The sequence below is a fragment of the Alosa alosa genome, chromosome 8 (genome assembly GCF_017589495.1).
Source record: "Alosa alosa isolate M-15738 ecotype Scorff River chromosome 8, AALO_Geno_1.1, whole genome shotgun sequence".
Taxonomy (NCBI): domain Eukaryota; kingdom Metazoa; phylum Chordata; class Actinopteri; order Clupeiformes; family Clupeidae; genus Alosa; species Alosa alosa.
In genome coordinates, this window is record NC_063196.1 from 2764143 (window position 1) to 2784857 (window position 20715).

The 20715-nt window shown below is 45.5% G+C and overlaps 1 protein-coding gene across 7 annotated transcripts in view; it reads right to left on the minus strand.

The window, feature by feature from the left end:
* epha7 (eph receptor A7) overlaps positions 1-20715 on the minus strand; it is a 52894-nt gene that overhangs the window by 12632 nt on the left and 19547 nt on the right. For all 7 annotated transcript variants that reach the window (XM_048250224.1, XM_048250220.1, XM_048250222.1 and 4 more), the window contains exon 5: positions 19287-19622. In XM_048250224.1, the coding sequence (XP_048106181.1) occupies positions 19287-19622 (336 nt within the window). The remainder of the gene's footprint in view (positions 1-19286; positions 19623-20715) is intronic.

A 20715-nucleotide genomic window follows, 5' to 3' on the forward strand; every position in this document is an offset into this window, starting at 1 on the left:
GCTGTATTTTAACAGTTACTTGTCAGTTTAACGGCTGGTGAGTGCTAGGATCAGTAAGACTTGTTGTAAGTGTTGCTATGAGAGTAGATGTTCTCTAAAGAGCTGGGTCTTCAGGAGTTTTTTTGAAAGTGGAAAAGGATGTCCCTGCCCTTGTAGGAACTGGCAGTGTGTTCCACCAACGAGGAACAACAGATGAGAAAAAGTTTGGATTGGTTTGAGCGTGCGGGTGGTAGAGCTAGACGCCGTTCGTCAGAGGGCGCGAGCGGTCTGGAGGTAGTGTAAGTCTGTATGAGGGCATTCAAGTAGGTGGGAGCAGAACCGGAGACTACTTTGTAGGCAAGCGTTAGAGACTTGAATTTGATGCGGGCCAGTGTAGGTAGCCAGTGTAGCTGGATGAGCAGCGGGGTAACATGTGCCCTTTTGGGTTGGTTGTAGACCAGGCGCGCCGCCGCGTTCTGGATCATCTGAAGTGGTTTCACTGCGCAGGCTGGGAGACCTGTCAGGAGAGGGCATTGCAGTAGTCGAGTCGTGAGATGACTATTGCCTGAACCAGAAGTCGGGTAGCATCTTGAGTCAAGTAAGTCCTGATTTTCCGTATGTTGTAGAGTGCAAAACGGCATGACCGGGCGACCAAGGCAACATGATCTGAGGAGGTTAGTTGGTTGTCGAGAACAACTCCTAGATTTCTTGCAGTCCTGGTCGGTGAAACAGACAGGGAGTCAAATTTGATGTTGATGTCGTGGTGTATGGTAGGTTTAGCTGGGATGACCAGCAGTTCAGTCTTTGAGAGGTTCAGCTGGAGGTGGTGTGCCTTCATCCATGTAGCTATGTCTGAGAGGCAATCCGAGATCCGCTAAGGAAACCAGGGGTCGCCAGGTGGAAAGGACAGATAGAGCTGTGTGTCGCCTGCATAGCAGTGGTATGAGAAGCCGCGGCGAACAGATAATCTGTCCCAAGGAGGTGGTGTAGATAGCAAAGAGGAGGGGGCCCAGCACTGAGCCCTGGGGACCCCTGTGGTGAGATGGTGAGGTGCAGATAGCTGACCAAGCCATGATACGTTAAACGAGCGGCCCTGTGAGGTAGGATTCAAACCAGGAGAGAGCAGCTCCGAGATTCCCATGTCAGCGAGTATAGAGAGAAGGATACGGTGATTAACCGTGTCAAAGGCAGCCGATAAGTCAAGCAGAATGAGTACTGATGATCGAGCGGTCGCCCTGGCTTCTTTTAAGGCTTCTGTTACAGACAGCAGAGCCGTTTCGGGTAGAGTTGCCGCTTTTGAACCCAGACTGATTTGGATCCAGAAGGTTGTTCTGTGAAAGGAAGTCAGAGACCTGTTTGGACACTGCTCGTTCAATGCCTTTGGATAGGAAAGGCAGTAGTGAGACAGGGCGGTAGTTCTCGACTTGAGCAGGGTTGAGAGAAGCTTTCTTAAGTAACGGTGTTACTTTGGGCCATTTTGAACGCTGTTGGAAATGTGCCGGAGGTTAGCGAGGCATTGATCACATGTGTGATAGCTGGAGCGATGGTCGGGCTGATGGACTGAAGTAGGCTCATAGGTATAGGGTCCAGCGAGCATGTGGTAGGACGGCTGCATGTCAGGAGTCTGGACACTTCACTCTCGGAGAGAGGCGTGAATGCTGAAAAAGATGTTCCAGCAGTCCCTAGAGGTTGTAGGAGTGCGGTATCTGAGTCAGATGCGTTGAGTGGGCATGTAGAGAATTGACTGCTGATTGCCGCCACTTTGTTTGTAAAAAATGAGGCGAGGGTATCTGCAGTAAGGCTGGATGGAGGAGGAGGCAGCTGAGGGTTGAGTAGCGATTTGAAGGTTGAGAAAAGTTTTCGAGTGTCTGTAGCGCTGTTGATTTTGTCATTGTAGAAAGCAGTCTTAGCAGCAGTGATGCTGGCTGAGAAGGAGGTCAGGAGTGTCTGGTAGTTTTTGAGGTCGTCAGCTAGTTTGGATTTGTGCCATTTCCTCTCCGCGGCTCTCCACATTAAGCAAAGACTTTTAATATCCTCTCCACTTTGTCAGCTAGTTGGTCCTGTTTCTACAGAAAATGTAGGAGGGAAATGTCAGCTCATTATATAATCTGCTTTTTGGGCTCTTCTGCATGGCCTGTGAAGTAGAGGATATAAGCTCATTTTTTAATTACCAAACTACTCAAGTCAAGCTTGGAATCTCAGTGCCCATGTCTTCCTTCCACCCATCGTGTGGAAACACAAGATTAGTCAGAAGCTTAACTGTATATTAAGTGGGATAGCTCCTCACTTGTATTTAAATCACTCTAAAGAGGTAGATTACAAGGACTATTCTTTACAGCCTGAATATGGTTTTAAAAAACTGACAATGCCAAAAAAGGGATTGCAGTGATGGTTTGAAGGCTCTGGGCTATTAATAGCACGTGTTTGATGTATAGTACAGGAAACATGTCAGACGACCAACATGCACTGGGAGTTGTCTTAATTTCATCCAGTCGTTACCAGAATTTTTTGATATTTATGATCCACTTTGCCTGCACACTCAACTTTTAATAGCCTGTGGCCTCTCGCAGACGTCTTTTCCAGATCTCCATGAAAACATCAGAATCGGCGACAGTGCGCTCTCAGGCCGGACGCTAACGAGGCATGACGTAATCTCCTCTGCTTCCATTTGACATTGTGACTCCGTACGGGGGGATAAAGGAGAGAAAAAAAAAAACAAGGAGGAAGAGAGGCGGGCGCTTGTTAAACGCTGGCAGTGCCCGCGGGAGGAGAGCGCGCAAGAGTGCCGGGCCAGCCGAGGAGCCGACGGACGCGCGCGCGCTTCCTCATTGTTATCCTTCGCTTTCTCCAGACCGCTCCGACTGGAGAGCCGTCCGAGCGGGAAGCCGCGCGAGCGGCCTGGCAAGCGGAGAGGGGATTTTCAATCACTCAGCGGATGGCACACTGGGAGCGCACATAAAGAAGGGAGCCGCTGGAACAGCCACTCTGCCACGTATAGCCAGCTAGAGGAGCAGTGAGTCAGAAAATAAAGCGCGTAGATGATGATAGGGCCGCTATGTGATGAATGTGAGGGGGACTGGGAGAATGGGTGTGACAAGGCTCATACTCCCCGGCCTGCCACTATTCCTGTCCGCTGTGCTCAGGCAAACACCAGACTGAAAAAAAAATAAATAAATACAAAATCCCAGGCCACCACCACTGAGAGCTTTGTCAGCTTCAGTTAAAGTCAGGGGAGGGACACACTAGAATTGACCAATGCTGACAAAATCTGTTCTGGACTTAATAATACTTTCATTCAGCAAACTGATGTAGGCTTTGCAGTAAAGCATCTTTCAAAGAGTGAAAAAATATTCTGAGCCCATACCTGGGTTTCATTTATGGAAGTGCTTCACAACTACTTGTACCATTAAGTGTGATTTAATCAGCATTAAATATGCATGAGGTCCATTTGCTGTTAAAAAAGTCCTTGCTCATGAGGCAGTGCACGAGAAGCTAGAGCCCAGAACTTCTGAAGAGATGACTGACAAGACAAGACTTCTGACCCCTGGTCACTCAAGAGAGAGGTCAGAATGAAGGCCATACTTCAGTTTAATTGAATAATAACGGTGATTTCAAGGAGAGTCTTTGGCTCATATGAGAGCTGACACCTTTCAGGCTGATGTGCTGATGATTAATACAAATCTAATCATTCCTCACTGGCAACCCATCAGTGCTAGGACATATCAGTCTCACATCATTATCTTCACGTCAAAGCCGTTTTAGTCCTTTAATCTTTTTTCAATAAATATGTTTTCATCGGGGGCTTAGTCTATCCTATACCGTACGTTTCCCCAGGAGTATTACACACTAAAAAAACAGGAAAATAAAATTTCCCTCATACTAATAGATGATATGGCTTTGGAAACTTTAGAGGCTGGCATGTTTAGTGCTACAGCTCAACAAAGGTTAACAGTGCAGACCCTGGTATGATACAGGCACCCTGCATTTATGGGGTATCTTTGCATTTAGCCTTCCATCACCACTACTAGAGGGATCATTAGTGTTGTTTTAATGAGCAGATGGAAAAAGTAGACACTGGTCAAAAACATTACATCTCTGAGTCTGAGCTGCTGATTTCTCTTGTTCATTTGGTTAAGGAAATGGCGAAGGGGCTGGCCACCTCTTCATGGTACATTGGCTGACATGAGCATTGCGCATGGCTGCCCCTACGCATGGCTGCATGGGGACCGTTCCTTTTAACCTGGGCTGTCGTCCCATGCTGCGAACTCAGTCATCAGCTCTGAATGGTCTTCAGGACTGTAACAGAGGCACTAATCACTGGTCATCTCTGGCCCATAATTGTTTAACCAGCGGGGCCTCCACTCACAGGAAACCCACTCCACTGTTTTGTGTCAGGATCCAAATTAGGGATTTGGGCTGGGAGCCTGCCATCATTTAATCCAAACACAGAGTCAGGACCGCCCCACTACAGCCCCATCTGTAAAACTGTGTCTCCATTTGGGATGCATGCAAAGCATTATCCACAATATGTGTCATTATATTGTATATTATCAATACAAGCAAATTAAATTGTGACATTTCTGTTGTGCTTGTAGGTAACACTGCATGAGCTGTACATAAAACAGCAAGAGAAAAAAAATCAGATTACATTTCTGTTTCTTTTCTTCAACATATCTTTAAGTTACACTAAAATCATGAGGTGCTATAAAAGAGACAATAAAATATGTGGCGTTTAACGTATACACACTGGCTATTCAAGCAAGGTTACTTCCATGAAATGGATGCCGCGCAGAGGAGACATGCTCTCTCTTTAAATTTGATAACATCATCATTTTAAACAACATACCCCACAGCTCATTTACATTGAGCACAAATCCTCCGCTGTTCCCACTGGGAAGGACAAAGCTCAGTCTCATATAATACATTTCAAGCGCTGCCAACTATGGGCTTTTGTTGACTTTTACAAGCAATCAAAATTTCACCGACAATAAACACAAGTCGACAAGAGGAAGAGAAATATATAAATTCTACAAAACACAGCCGTGTTTTCCGGGAGGTCGTTCTGGAACAAATGACAAGGTCAGAAACTGAGGTAAATCTCGGAGGATTTGTAAATAAATCTCCAAGATTTGCTCAGTCAGTTCTCAGTCCGAGCCCACTTAATCAAAGCATTAGCTCTCTCGAGGGGGGACGGTGCCATGTATACTCACCTAATTGCAGAATTTCCTGAGATCTACTGATATTACAGTGCAAATTGCATATGAGTATTTGTGTCTGTATACTGGAGAGGGCTGGTGAATGTATGAAGTCATAAAAATGAACCGTGCCAGCTCCAATTCCTTTCTTCCGAGCCATTTCAGAATGGTGATTTTGAACTACCTCCCCACACGTCGAATGTCACAGTGAATACTCAAAGCTAAAGGAGACATAAACCAGATGAGAAATGCAAATCCTGGGGCTCTGTAATTTAGCCCGCGCCTGGCTTTGCTTATCGCTCCTCTCAGTGACCTTTCTGCTACGAGCTGCTACAAGATGTGTCTTTCCAGATACAAGGCGGGCCTAAGCACACATATGTGTGTTTGCTTACCCAGTGACTTTATCTTAATAACAGGAAGGTCTGGATGCGATGTCAGGGCTCTGAAGCCTCGCTTTGTGACTGTAGCTATTCACAGGAGCAGCTAACCAGCCAAGAGGACCTGAACCTTCTCATTTCTATTAAATGTCAAAGTATATCCTTAAGCCTTTGGAGTCTCTCTCTCTCTCTCTCTCTCTCTCTCTTTCTTTCTCTCTCCCTCACACACATACACACACACACACACACACACACACACACGCACGTAGAGTACATACAAACACACCCATGGTAGATTATTCACAAAAAAAGCTTTAAACTCCAGGGTGGTCTGAGGTCAGAGACTGCAAACACTACTATTATTTGGGGATTTCTCAGGCATCCAAGGCCACTTATCGCAGTGTCCCTACAGAGGCAGGCCTCCGTGCCCAGGCTACGATTCCTTTATCAGCAGCGAATAAATCATATGTCTGGCAAAGCACTGCTGGGGGATATTAAAATTTTGTATTAATACAGCTAAACTGTTCCACAGAAACCAAGGGAGCAAATGATCACTCTGGGTTGGCATCCTAAACATCCATTTATTACTGAAATACCTTTGTCATCACAGAGATGATCACATTAATCAAACCTCATATGCTCTTTAATCACAAACTTGGACAACTTCCACGGAGGCAGACTCCTATCCAGAGACCCTACAGCCTGTCCTGTAATTTGCAGCGCTCTCTTGAGCGGCTCGCGAGCTGTGAAACAACGAGCCCTCGATGCATCAGCACTCGCAAATCAAAGCTGAAAAAATGGATCACTGCTCATCCTCGAAGGGGTGCAACCCCCGAAGCCAAACAAATCAGCTTGGACAGCTGTGTGATTTGTTTTGATGAGGACAACATATTCACGGTTAGGGCTTACGACTGCATACCTTGCTGCGGTAAGCACATTAAACATTATGTTGGACAAAAGCAAGCATTTAAAAGATAGCTTTGTGTGTGTGTGTGTGTGTGTGCATGTGTGTGGGATCTGCATGCGTGTTTGGTGATTTTTCATTTGGTCCGGCACAATGCAATCATTTGTCAGACGGGGGGGCACATCTGCAAACGCGTGGACATGCTCCATTGTGGTAGAAATTGGCATCAGAAAGCAGGAAAGAGATGAGAGACGAGAGCGGAGCTGGTCTTGTTCAACAAACCCTTGAATTTTGGCCCAGGCCAGACAAAACACAACATGAAAAACAGCTCAGATGGCAGCCAAAACAAAACATGAGGCGGGAAAAAAAAAAAGCCTATGCTATTTCTTTTTGGCTCAGCCAGGTTTGCGTTGCCCATGGCGACGGCCCCCCCCCTTTAAATTACACTCTATTGTGGCGCAGGTGAGCTGGGGCGCCGGAGGTCACCGCCACACACTCTCTCTCAGCGCCACGCATCGCCGCACTCACAAACGCCGCGAAACCCAATAAAGCCTGACCGACCAGAAACACCAGAAAACACCTCACTGCACCTCTGGCTCTGCCACGGCTGAGGTAACCCCCTCACACTTCCACACCTCGCCAAGGCCCCGCGGCTGCCGAGGGTCATAATGACCTTACATGGGAATGCAGGAACCCAAGAGTGGGCGTTCCCTGACTCATTGCAGCGTGACAGGCAGCCATGCCCATCAGACTGAGTGGCATCCCCACAGCTGTACACGTTGAGAGGAGGAAGCTTTTGAAATAATAATAACAAACTGATGTGTGTGTGTGTGTGTGTGTGTGTGTGTGTGTGTGTGTGTGTGTGTGATCAACTCTCAGGCACGAGGCAGTCCCCAGGTTGTTACAATTGCTAGCAGCCCTCATGATGAGTAACATGGCTTCCAGACACTCCAGCCTAAACGCGGAGCTCGGCGGAGGCCAGACTACGGCAGCTGCTCTTGTGCAAGGTCTCCTGAGTCACTTCAGCGCTCTGTTTGTTTGGTTGCATCTGTCACCATCAGTGAGCCGCCCAATCATTCATCTGTCTCATCGAGACTTGACGTCTTCATTACAGTCCGACTAAAATGAGAGGACATCCTCCTCGTGCAGCTCCTGAGCTCACGTAGAAGCTCCTTTCCACACCTTCCTCCACTGACATGAGCAACAACAAGCTGCTAATAAAAAGCCATGATAAGCGAGAAGCGACTCTGCATCATCTCTGCAAGTTCGGACAGTCTCAGATGAGTAATGCAACGCTGTTGTTTTTACAGGTCCAAAATGACTCATCCTAAAAGGGTTTTCTTTATCACCAGATGAAAGACTTTGGCTCTTGTTGGGATCTTTTCTTTCTTGAAGGCAACCAAGCTGATTTCCACACCTCATTGCCGATCACAGTCAGTGTTGCTCCTCCTTGTAATGAGGAGCTATTGTTAGGTGTGTGTGCTGAAAGCTCTTTGCCATGCATCAAGCTCATCGCACTCCTCCGTCCCCAGCGCAGAGCTGGGGGGCGAGCGCTGCATGCCATGTGCAAAGGCTGACTATTCTCTGAGCTTTTCTTTTTTTTCCACCCCGCCCAAGAATCGGTTGGTGATTTCAAATGTGTGCAACCTGAGCTGCGTTGAGTGATACGCTACCTGCTAAAACAATGGCCTCTCTCAGGTCACCAGGGCCAAACTCCACACAACCGAGACTTTCACTAGGGGACACAAAGGAGAGGCTCTCTGTGTCCTTTGACTCCCCTCATACACACACACACACACACACACACACACACACAGACACAGACACACACACACAACAAATCTGCCAACCTTTCCACATGTAACTCCCCTTTCACTATGATTGACTGGTATGAGGAGTCTCTTTTCCCAATCTGCCTCTAAGTGAAGCGTGATCAGGATAACATGCAGCAGATCAAATAAAGAGGCTAGCCTTATTCCCTGACATGGGAGGGCCTAATCCGCTTTACTGTTGTTTTGTTAAATGACACAACCGTAATGCTGTCTCATGTGATAGGGGTTGGTAGATATGGAAAGAACTCTGAACAGAGGAAGTAAGTGTATTGCTCTAAATACAGTGCCCTTTGATGTCTGCACTACAACCACGTTAATGACATAGTAGTTTGGCCCAGTTAGTATAGACACAGGTGCTATACAATTTCTATAGCTCAGCCTGCTCTGTTCCCAGGTTATTATGATTCCTCTGTTGATCTTATACATCAATATGGAGTTTTAAATAAGGATTATCTTCTCACAACAATGTAGAATGTTTACAGATCGCTATAATCCCCAGTGTAATAGTGCATTTCACATATTAATGCATTCATTTTACACAGATATCCTTGTAACAATCATAAAAAGTAAATATTAAACTGGAGCGTTTTCAGATATTTATAGAAAGATTTCTGTGCAACGATGGGAGAAACAGAGATTACTTGCTATATTATTACTGGGTGAAATAAACAGCTGATCAAATTTCTCTGGTTCCATGGTTCATTGATCATTCATTTGTATTAATTAAAGTAAGGAAGACATGGTACAAATAACGCAGAGATAAGGAGATATTTGACCATTTCAGAAGATTGCTTTTATTTGCAGCAAAAGAGCATCCAATATGTTAGGCCCGTGTCTCATAAGAGAGCGCGCTGGTAAGAGCAATAGATGAAGAAACAGCTGTGTATCCCATGAACAGCATACGACTATTAGCCTATAAACACAGACTGTCACAAAAGGTCAGGCCAATTACTTTAATTGTGTTTGATTGCAAAGCACTACAGAAAGAACAGACAAATGTGTGTGAAATAAATACGGATTTGGTCGCAAACGATGCACCATTAAGTAATCACTGAAGGCACATTTTTTGTAATTGCTCTATTACCTGGGTAATGTTTTCTAATTCAGGATCAAAGCAACATTTTTGTATGGCTTTGTGACTGGGTTATTAGAAGTTCCTGATAATGACAAACCCAAGGAATGGTCCAATAAAACTTAGCTAGCAGCAGCAGACGAATCGCTCTCCCTCTGAAAGCATGAAAGAGCCAGAGCGAATGGAAAGTATTGAAACGTTAGAGCCAAACAGAGAGCCTGGCAGACGCTTTGAAGTTGGGCCTGATTAAAGTTTGGAGCTCAGCCAGGCGACACAAAAATGAAGTCTTCACTCCGTTTCTCCCTTTCTTTCTTTAATTCAAAGAAGATAGGTAATATATGTCCGGCAACTCATCAAACCTGTTTTTACTCATGTGAGCATACTGTATGTAGAAAAAAGAACAGGAAGCCAGGTCCATCACTTAAGTAAATATCTGCTCCCAGTCAAATAAAATCCACAGCCTCCACATGGAACTAATCAGTAGTCAATTTCTTGAAGCACTTTTAATTGTGTTGTCTCTTAAAATGCTTGGCTCTAACACAATTGCCATTAATCAAACAGCGCCATTTACAAAAGCCCCTCCATCCTGTTCTTTGTCTTGTAGGTTCAATTGCCTTAAATCCTCACCATTAAAGTGAAGAACAGCTATTTAAATCCATATCCCTCTCCCCATGTCTGCCAGGCACAATGCGCATTCTAGATCAGAGGCGGCGTGGGCGCTAGACATCTTCCTGATGCACACACATATCTGCCTTCTAAGCCTATCAACAGAGTGCAGAGCCAGGTCATGTGTGACTAGCCAGGTGTTGTTGGGTCTAAGGAGCCGTGTGATGTAGCACTACAGTAATTGGCGCGTTTTCCTCCTTGAGACATTAGGGCAGAGGCTTAACACTAAGTGGGAGGGCTGGACAATCGTTTGCTTTCAGGGCGTTGCGGTTTCTCCCCCAACCCCCTTTACCAATTACCCAATACACACTGGCAGACAGCCGCGTTTGCCTCTCTTTGTGTCACTAAGCAGGCTTCCTTAGAGTTTCCACGTCTACTGGCTACCCAGTTAATTGGAGTATGTTGCCTTATTATTATGTAAATACAGGAGCTTTCATTCAAATTACATGGAGTTGCTTTCTGTTAGCTGAAGGTTGCAAAAGTAGCACCTGATGCAGACCCACTGTGTCGCCCCCACCCTGACACCTGTTGCCAGCCATGCAGCCAGAGCAGCCCAAGCTCATGAGCTGATGGCTCTGTCAATATTCATCATGGGCTCACATCAAGCAGAATAGTGAGTGGCCCTTTCTCTTCCTTATTGCACTCTTATCCACATGCGTCCATTCTGTCAAACTAACAGCTATTGACAAATGGAAAGACGGATTATCTCACAATGTAAAAATGCTCTAAAACAATGCCAGATGATGTATCTATCTGCCGACGCAGCTCCAGGATCGGTCTGCCACTGTCCATGCTGTGGAGGGACAGCAGAAGAGCCTGCAGCAGGACACAGCTCAGTGGTTTACTTCAGACAGGGTGTCCACACCACAGCCCACAGGCTAGAGCTGAGCATGTGTCAAGAGGTGCCTTCACTGCCGCACTAAATATGACAACACTTCTGGCATGCGGCTAGCCAAGGTAGGGCAACTCACGACAAACTCAAAGAATTTAATTACTGTCTTCTCAAAGGATATGTAGCCTTCAAAGCTTAATTTGAATTCCATTGTACGTTTGAAAAACAAAACACTGACAACAGAGCATTGTGTCTATAAGGAAGACGATCATATGGTATATCCTGTCCAGACATTACAGGAGCACATGTCTGTCAATCATTGTCTCTATGATGTGTAGACATAACACCTGGTCTTTGAGGATACAGTGCAATGATTCCATAATGCATGCTTCTTACTTTAAATGTTTCTAATCATTTGCTTTGCATTCAGTGTTTGGTAAAAGTTTTGCTGCCCTTTTTCTGTAAAAAATGTCTTGCAAAATAGAGAATTTGGTGATGTTCTATTCTCTCTTTGCTGTGCTTTTCTCTTATTGTTGAAATACAGGTGTTACAGTCTTGGCCGTTTTTTTGCTGCCCTTTTTCTATAAAGAATTTATTGCAAAATAGAAAATGTGGTGATGTTTTATTCTCTCTCCCCTTGCACTTTTCTCTTATTGTTGAATTGCAGGTGTTTGCTGTTGTCGAGTGTGATTTTCTCTACAGATTGCTGGAGATCAATGATTTGGTTTACTTGAGTTATTCTTTCAGATGAGTTGTCCCTGTCAGAGGAAAAATAGGCTTTAGAATGGACTTTTGAAAGAACCACACAAGCGAGAACAATCTTAAAACAACCCACTCCAGACGGTTTGCACTAAAAGACATGTACAAGGTTGGTCATCCAATTAAATTCTTCACTCTTACATTTGCCCTGATGAAAGTCCCATCTCAAACACGTACACAATAAACATACTTTTGAAAGCTCAATGCAAACACAGAGAAAGGGCCCAACTGGCCTGGGAATTAACAAAAGCCATTCAATCCACTAATGACTTCACCGTACCAAGGCCCTGATGGATCAGCAGGGAGCGGGAGATGTGGAAGCCAGGGACTTTACAAAGCACACAGCCATTCCTCTCCCTCCAGTCTCAGCCTCCTCCACAGCCCTCACCAGCATTCTCAGGCCAGATGTGGCTTCCATCTGCTCAAAAGTGAGTTCTCACACACCCTCTGTGGACGCCATAATCTTTTTACTGTTGTTTTACACGGTGCCATGAAAAGCAAGGTACCAGATGGCAGTCATATATTCCCCGGGCTTTGATAAAAAGGCATTAGCACCGGGACGCTGTCAGCGCGCGAGGCGAGGGACGACGCTGAGGAAAGCTAGCAGGTGCACGCGACAACTTGAGGCAGAGGCTAAGGCGTTTTGACGCAACACCTTCCAGGGGTTGAGAGGTTAGCAATAACCACTGAAGCTCCGAGAGAGCCCTTTTTTTCTCTGTCTGGGTTCCTCTGGTGCTCCCCCCATGGCAGAGCCGGTCGTGACTGGAACTCCTGATTATTTCTATGTGTGATGATGTGAGGAAGGAGAGGGAGGGTGAACCAGGGGGGCTGAAGACATAATTAGTTCTCCTCACCACAGGAGACAGTATGTTGATGAGACAATGAGCGAATGAAAAGAATCACTTTTTTCCCATCATGCCCCTCATTCGCTTTCTCGTGACAAAAAAGTAGCACATTACACAAGACGCTAAAACACGTGTTCAAAACCAAAACACACAAATTCCTAACAAAATTGGATTATTTATTTATTTATTTTTTTGGTGCAAAATAAGTCTATTAGTCTAAGCTGTTTTGGAGCTATGGATTTACTGGTCTGCATCAAATGCTGGAACCTGAGAAGAGTGCAGTTGTGTGAGCATAGACATAAAGTATTGTACACTGGAGATATTGTGACAAGCTGAAATAGACTGTGGCATAATATCAAATATCTCTAGCATTAAACTGCTGGTGCTGCTGCCCAGGACCTGGCACTTACATTTCTACCTGTCACAGCAACTCAAATATACTGGGTTACAAGATCTCCCCAAACACCACAGCTGTTTTGAAAAAAAAAAAAGAAAACAGTCCTCTCACATAGCATGCCACCAGCGCCTTGAGAATAGAGTTATGGCTGACCAGTGTGTGTTCATGGGGTCTTAGCCACTATCAGCTACCTATGACATGCATCACCATTTTGGGCCTTATTACTCAGGGTGACTTTCCCCCTGACAGGAAATGAAACACGTTTGTGCAGTGGTGACAATCTGCTGCAGGTTCAGTCTTAAGCGTGGGACCCGTCACTCAGGGATGGAGGGGGAGAGAGAGAGAGAGAGAGAGAGAGAGAGAGAGAGAGAGAGGAGGTGGAAGAGAAGGAGAACAGGAGAGACAGACAGATTGGTAGACAGGTTTACTGTGCCATCAGTCACACAAGGGCAGTAAAGAGGGCAGGCTCTGCATACCATGGTCAGACAGCCCATACCATGGTCAGACAGCTCAGAGCTCATGTGAGCTTTACAATAGTCTCTTGAGACAGACTGTCTGAAAACACAAATCACTGTTCAAAAATATCACTAAACAATGCATTCACAAATTTGAGAATATTTCTTCGAAATATTGAGCACAGGAGGACTAATGATTTTATACCAAATATCCTCTTTAAAAACGAAGTAATCAATGTGAAAATAGCCAGGTGGAAAACAACAGCATAATAGTGGGCTGAAAAGAACACTTTATCTCTCCCACAATCATCCTTTTTCATTCATTTCTAAGGGACACTGGACAAAAGCTGCCTGGCCATCAGGTATATTTTCATTACCGGTGCATTGTTCCCGGGTTCCCATGCTGTTATTTATCATGCCTCTCACCTGGATTACCCTGACAGACTCCTCCAATTAGCATCTGTCACTCAAACACCATGGGCAATGACCCGCCAAGCTCAAAATTAATTATTTTCCATTCCACATAATATTTCTTAACATCTTAGGGACGCCTACATAGTCCATTGGTTCTCTCACATTCAGCAAGATATAATGGTGGGTGGTTATTGATTACATAATGGTGAATTTTAGCCTTTACTTTAAATTTCAGGGAATCAAAGCTCTAAAGCGGGTATGGGAGATTGGGTACATGAGGTAAGCCTCCCCTCAAAGGGCCACATCTCCATTTCAGCATTTTCTTTAATTTATATATATTTTTTTGCTGCCTGTAACAATGGATTTAGTCGTGGAAAACTTTGGGAACTTGCTTGCTGCTTCACGGTGTCTAAATAATTGAGTGAGTGTGCGTGTCCTCATCAGGAGAGCAGAGAGGCTGGCTGAGAGATGAAACCGAATCAGAGGCAGAATTGTCTTTCAACTCCGACAGACTCCCAGCAGAGGCACAGGCGGCCTAATCATAAAAGTTACAACTTTTACAAGTGTGTATCAAATGAGAGTCATGCTAACACGTCCCACAAACACACAAACTTAATCACACTCTGTACAACACCAAAGCCAAGCCCTCCCTCACACATATACATACCCTTGTCTCTCTCTCACACACACAGACACGCACACACACACACACACACAGACACAGACACACACACAGATGGTCTGTGAAATAAATAAAGAAAATAAAATAGTTAAAGAAACCCATCTCCTTTTCAGCAGAATTATCAGACATATTAACAGGAAGGAGGATAAAATTTGTAATATTTCCTGGCGACATTCATTGGTGGGTGACAAATCTGTCGTTAACAGGCCTCCAGACTCCCGTGTCCCGCACAGACGGACAGAGCTGGGTGAGCGGCCGCCGCGTGGACAAGGGAGCGTGACGCCCTTAAAGCCCCCGGTTTCCTCTGAGAGGGCCTCCGCCGCAGCCTGTCCACTCCACGCGATAGGGACCAAGTCAAGGGGAAAACGGGAACAGGGGCTGCTGTGAGCCGGTGCTCGCTCAAGCACACAAGATTCAGGGGGATTTGGGGGCCACGTCTGCCAGCAATAAAGGGCTGAAACAGGATACTTGGGGAGATTAATTACCTAGATAGGGCACGATAATGCCATTTAAATGGGAAAGTAATTAAAGTGCACCTTCCATGAAAATTATTCATTGCTGACGGATTGTGTGACAGACAAATCGGGAGGCATTTGCGAGAAAGCTACAGGTTAAGTGCTGAAAGCCTGCGCCTGGTGAGACCACCACCGCTTTACGCCGCCTGCGGAATATCACTGTTTGGTCCAGCTATCATCAAATTACAGCTGCTGTGTTGGGTGACGTTTAAAAAGGAGAGAGAGAAAAGAGAAAGAGGAAGAAAAGAGTCAAGTAATGTAAGACCACACACACACACACACACACACACACACACACACACTCACACACACACACACACACACACACACACACACACCCCCCCACACACACACACACACACACACACACACACACCCCACACACACACACACACACACACACACACACACACACACACACACACACACACACACACACACACACACACACACACACACACCCCCACACACACACACACACACACACACACACACAAACCCCCCACACACACACACACACACACACACCCCCCACACACACACACACACACACACACACACACACACACACACACAAACCCCCCACACACACACACACACACACACACACCCCCACACACACACACACACAAACACTCCCCCCCCACACACACACACACACACACACACACACACACACACACACACACACACACACACACACACACACACACACACACACACACAAATAGACACTCTACTGAGGGATGTTTTTTTTAACTTGAAAATCACACTGGGCATCTACAGTCTCCCTGTCCCTCAAATCTATCACACTATTGTTGTAAATCCTTTAGCAAGACACCTTTAAAACATTCAAAGTTTCCAGTTGTCCACTATGGAAAACAATATGTTGAACTTGATCTCACTATGCATACCAGTCATGGTCTACTCTATGGTGTTACAAGTCTGCATGTTTGAGCAGCTGTAAATCAGTTCAATGACAAATGAAGGGTGCAGGGCATTGGCGGTCTTTGACGACTTCAAAAACAGCCCATAAATCTCTCTTAAGACCAAGGGTAACACAAACCATTGGAGAAGCATTTCATTGTTTTTTTTCAGTGACAAATATATATTTAGCATCGTATATGAGCTCAGCACACATCAATGGTGCATAACAGTGGAAACTTCTTTTATTGTTATCAGACCAGAAAATCCACCCTGGTGCATCCTCAATGCAAATGACTACAGAGAAAAAAGGCAGACAATAGCAGCTATGACAGACTGTCGGGAGCAAGGTGTTTTCAAAGTTATTGGTTTCTGACGCACAGCAAGGTGCAGTGGCTTTTCACATCAAAGTGAAATACTTAGTCTACATTTAGGCATGCTAATTCTTTTTTTCCCATCAACTAAAAAAGGTAGCCAAAGGAACACCTAGTTTCCTCTTGTATGGTTGAATATCCTCACGCATGCAGCTCTCCTTTTAAGAAGGAAGTACGATAGAAAATGAATGAAGATTAACCTACAAATAGTTCAAAATGAACTTCAGTTTGATGTGTTGTGTGACAGTGTAGATGAAAGGTAGCTTCCCTTCCAGGCCTACAGCACAGCTGGCAAGGAGCAGAAGGAAGTTCAAGATGCCGTTTCAGACAAAATTTACTTGAAATATATATAAATAATACATCCCCCATAATGCATTTCAGATATAAATGAGGCCTTTCGCAAAGTGGATTACAAATCACACACTTGAACTCCCTGATCGCTGCACCAGGGCTTTTCTGCCAAAAAAATCCTGCTCTGAGTGCAGAGCCTAAGCGTAGCCTTTGCACAACATATGCATTTGGCATTAAAATCCATTTCCACGGCAACTCATCCGCCCTCTTTATTACGTGGCTTTTGCCGCGTGCTGTTTTTTTGCACCTGAACAGCCTCCACCCGTCTGACACAGAGCGGCCCAGCCTGCCGTGAGCTGCTGAGGCCAATCCTATTTCTGCACTCCGCTCCACCGAGGGTATTTGGGCTGGAAAAGCAAATGCGCCCTTGAATAAATATTAATAGTTCTTCCATAAGAAATTCCCACTCACGGGCCTTTTGGAAGGACAAAGTGCCTTGTTTACAAGCACGCTGCATGAGAGCGCGAACAAAGCGCGGTGTCCAGAGCCGCTGTGTCGAGTCGTCGAGTGATAAAAGAGCACTGATTGAAATGCACTCCACCAAACTTCCCATGTAATATCCTCCAAGATCACACAAACTCACAGTCATCATGGGAGATGGATGGCGAGTGAAGACACAAACACACACACACACACACACACACACACACATGAGATGATGATCCTGCCATTCTAAAAGCATCACCATTTAAACTCATTTAAGCCAGAGTTGAGCCGTAATTAGGTTTCAGGGAACAATAAGTACTCAGCACCTTTCCTGCTACACGTCTCACCCAAGACACTTCCATCTGTATAATTAGGTGAGGTGTGAATTCCTCATCAGATGCACAACCAGCTGCATTCATGCAGCACACACTCCACACACCTCCCTTCCCAGACAACACACACCCACCCACTCCCACACACTCAGACACACACACATACACACACTTAATACTCCCCTACGACACACACCATCAACACCCTCTGTACCACACACTGATTATCATGCCATGGGGACACAGATCTCTGGAGTGCTCCCTTCTCCTCACTAGCGCTTACTCCAGACTGTCTCTTCAGGCCTTAAAAGGTTAATTAATGCAGCACAATGTTTTAGAGGGAAAAGTATAAACATGAGGTCTGGCAATAATGAGGGTTACTACTTATTTGCTCCACACCAGAAGCCTGAATCATCAGGCGCTGAGGCAACAAGGCCTTTCTGCTGTTAAAACAGTAAGCTGTAGTCTTGTAACATGTTATTCTGCTAGAAGATGAGCATATATTTTTCTTAAAGCTTAGTGTTTAGCTTTACACCAAAAATAAAATTCTCAGTGGACTGATCTTAAATGAAACACGGCAACTGACGCAGCAGCTTCCTTCAGGTGCTGTTCCCAGAACAGCAGAGTGAATTATCATTTCCAATAAGAACATATTGTGGTACCAACCCCCCCTCCTTCTCTTTGTCTCCTTCCGATGTGTCCTTTCGTCCTTGCCAAAGCAACCTTTAGCACCATCCAGTGTGTCTCTGTCATACGCCGTGTCACTGAGCATACATCATCCTCGGCAGTTCATCCTACATTCTGGCTGCTCTCTGCCTACAATTATCCCTTCCCTTCCACCTATGACCTGACGGCAGATTGAGGAAGAGACTGCCAGACACGCCAATACTGAGAAGCTATGATGTTTATATCCGCAATTCCCCTGTTTTCTACAAGCATGATGAGGTATATGAGCGAGCGTCAGTCTCCTAAGGGGGCAAGCTGCAGCAGTTAGCTTAATAATAGACACATATTTCCAACCACTAGAGAGCCGTTTGTGTCCCATGGCTGTAAAGCCTTCATTTGACAGTATAAAGCATGCTGTCGACATGGCACGAAGGCCATCGGTGGAGGCGACCCTCTATTAATGACCATAGTCAGTATGCACTTTAAGGCAAATCGCATTTCATGGATGCTTGAGCATGAAAGAGAGATCTTGTTTAGTGGCTCCATAGAAATGGTTCATTAAAAGAAAAGGTCTACTTTGCCTTCTGCAGCAGAGTGCTGCCAAGGATACAACATTTCAATTATGGGGGGAGCTCCCTGGAGAGTGAGCGATACGCATGGTCTCCCATGGTGGGACTGGGAGCAATGCTCACCGCAATGTTTGCTGGCGGGGAGATAAGGCTACTCCATCTACAATTATTCGCTACGTACTTGATATATCTGACTTTGAGGGTCTGTAATATATTTTCCACACATTGAGGGAGCCATCCAGGGAAATATCAGTCTGTCATTTGTGAATTGATGCTGAGGACAGGTGACTATCATTTCTCAGAGCTGATGGATGCTTCTGCATGAATCTTGCTCCTTACACAGGGGACACAGTAGAGCCAACCACTGCATTAAAAAAAATATCCAACTGCAAATTATGAATAGCTATAAAGGCGCTGCCAAATAATTTGTCAAATTATCCCACCAAGTAATTCATGCAATGCTTTCAAAGCACGTAGCCTCAAGCCAAGGAACACATAGAAATCAGTGAAACCAAGCTCTGCGCCCGATGAAAATGAATGCCTCTTTACAAAAAACGCTCTCTCTCAGCAGCGCTTCAACAGACACACCATCAGAGACTTTTGCAAAATAAATAAAGGAGCACATCATTAAGAGAAACATGAGAGTGGAACAACAAAAACAGCTCAGAGGACCAATTACAAAACTCCACCACCCCCACCCCACCCCACCTCCCCTCCTACCTGCTTGGCTGGTGGTGATGCTGACGGCGGCAAACAGCCTCTGGGTGCGGCTGAGGTCAGACACGCCGTTGACGGCCTCCACCTCGAAGGTGTAGTTGGCGTGCGCCAGCAGGTCGCTGATGGTGACGTAGGTGTCCACGAGTCCCGCCTGCTGCGGAGAGTAGCCCACGCCGCCGCTGCACGCCACACACTCCTCGGGCTCCCAGCTGCAGCGCCGGCAGATAATCCGGTAGGTGACGTCGTTGCGTCCGCCCGAGTCCGCCGGGGGGCTCCACTCCAGGCTGACGGTGGTCTGGTTGATGTTGTAGACCAGGTTCTGCGGCGCCGACGGGGGCCCTGTCACGGGAGACGAGCACAATGAGACGGGGGCCAAGCAGATGTAAGTAACGCTGCGCCGCCGAGAGTGACAACTGATTGGGTTCAGCGACTGGATCTACGGTTCCTTTAAAAAGGGCCATGGGACACGCCAGCGCGGTGCCTGCAGCCAAACACAGACACGCAATTACACCCTAACCTAGATACATCAAGATATTCTGGAATGCAGAGGAGTCAAACGCGAGCGCTGCCAAGGTCAGCGCAGAAAGGCCGTAAAACATCATGGGAATCTCACAGCCGTGGCCGGGCCCTTTGAGTTTTGGTAGTCACTGGAAAAAAGATATAGAGGGAGAAAAAAGACAGACTTATCACAGTCTTTCCTGACACATTCAAAAGCCATTGAGGAAAAAAATAATAATTGGCTGCCGGTGAAATGATAAGTTTCCATTGTAATGAGTGGCGGAGACAAGACAGTTAAAAGTTTACGTTTTTGAAAAATAGGCAGACCATGATTCTGACTCACCCAAGAATTTATGAGTCCGATTAAAACCAAGTTATCGCCCTACAATAGCAGCATCACAAAAAAGACCGTTTAGGCACAACGCCACATATTTCACAGACATACGAGTGCACTAGGACCTAGACACTCTCTCCTCTCTCGTAACACGTACCCTCCACCCCTGCAAATGCAATAGGAACTAGCTCATCTAATTAAGGAGTGATTTCTGCATGGCCATGATTATAATACAACACCCAGACCTCCTTTTTATGACCCAGATGTTTTCATAATGATTTTGAGTGCCTATTTATTACCCTTTTAATGTCACATGCATTAAAGCACTATAGTCTTTACGGCTATTCTGTTAGAAATACATTTCATTTTCAAACAAGACAATGGAAAGTGATTTAAATTGTCGTTTTATTTACCTTTTTTTTCCATTGGCCTGCGTAAAAAATATCTTAGCAATTAAACGCAAAGACACGTTTCATTTAAAAAGAGGATGCATATACATAAGCTAAAATGGGAGATGAAAAAAATCAGAAAACATCACAAGGGTCTGAATGGTTAATATGGCACTTGAAGTTCTTTGCGTTATTCCTCTCATTAGGCTAA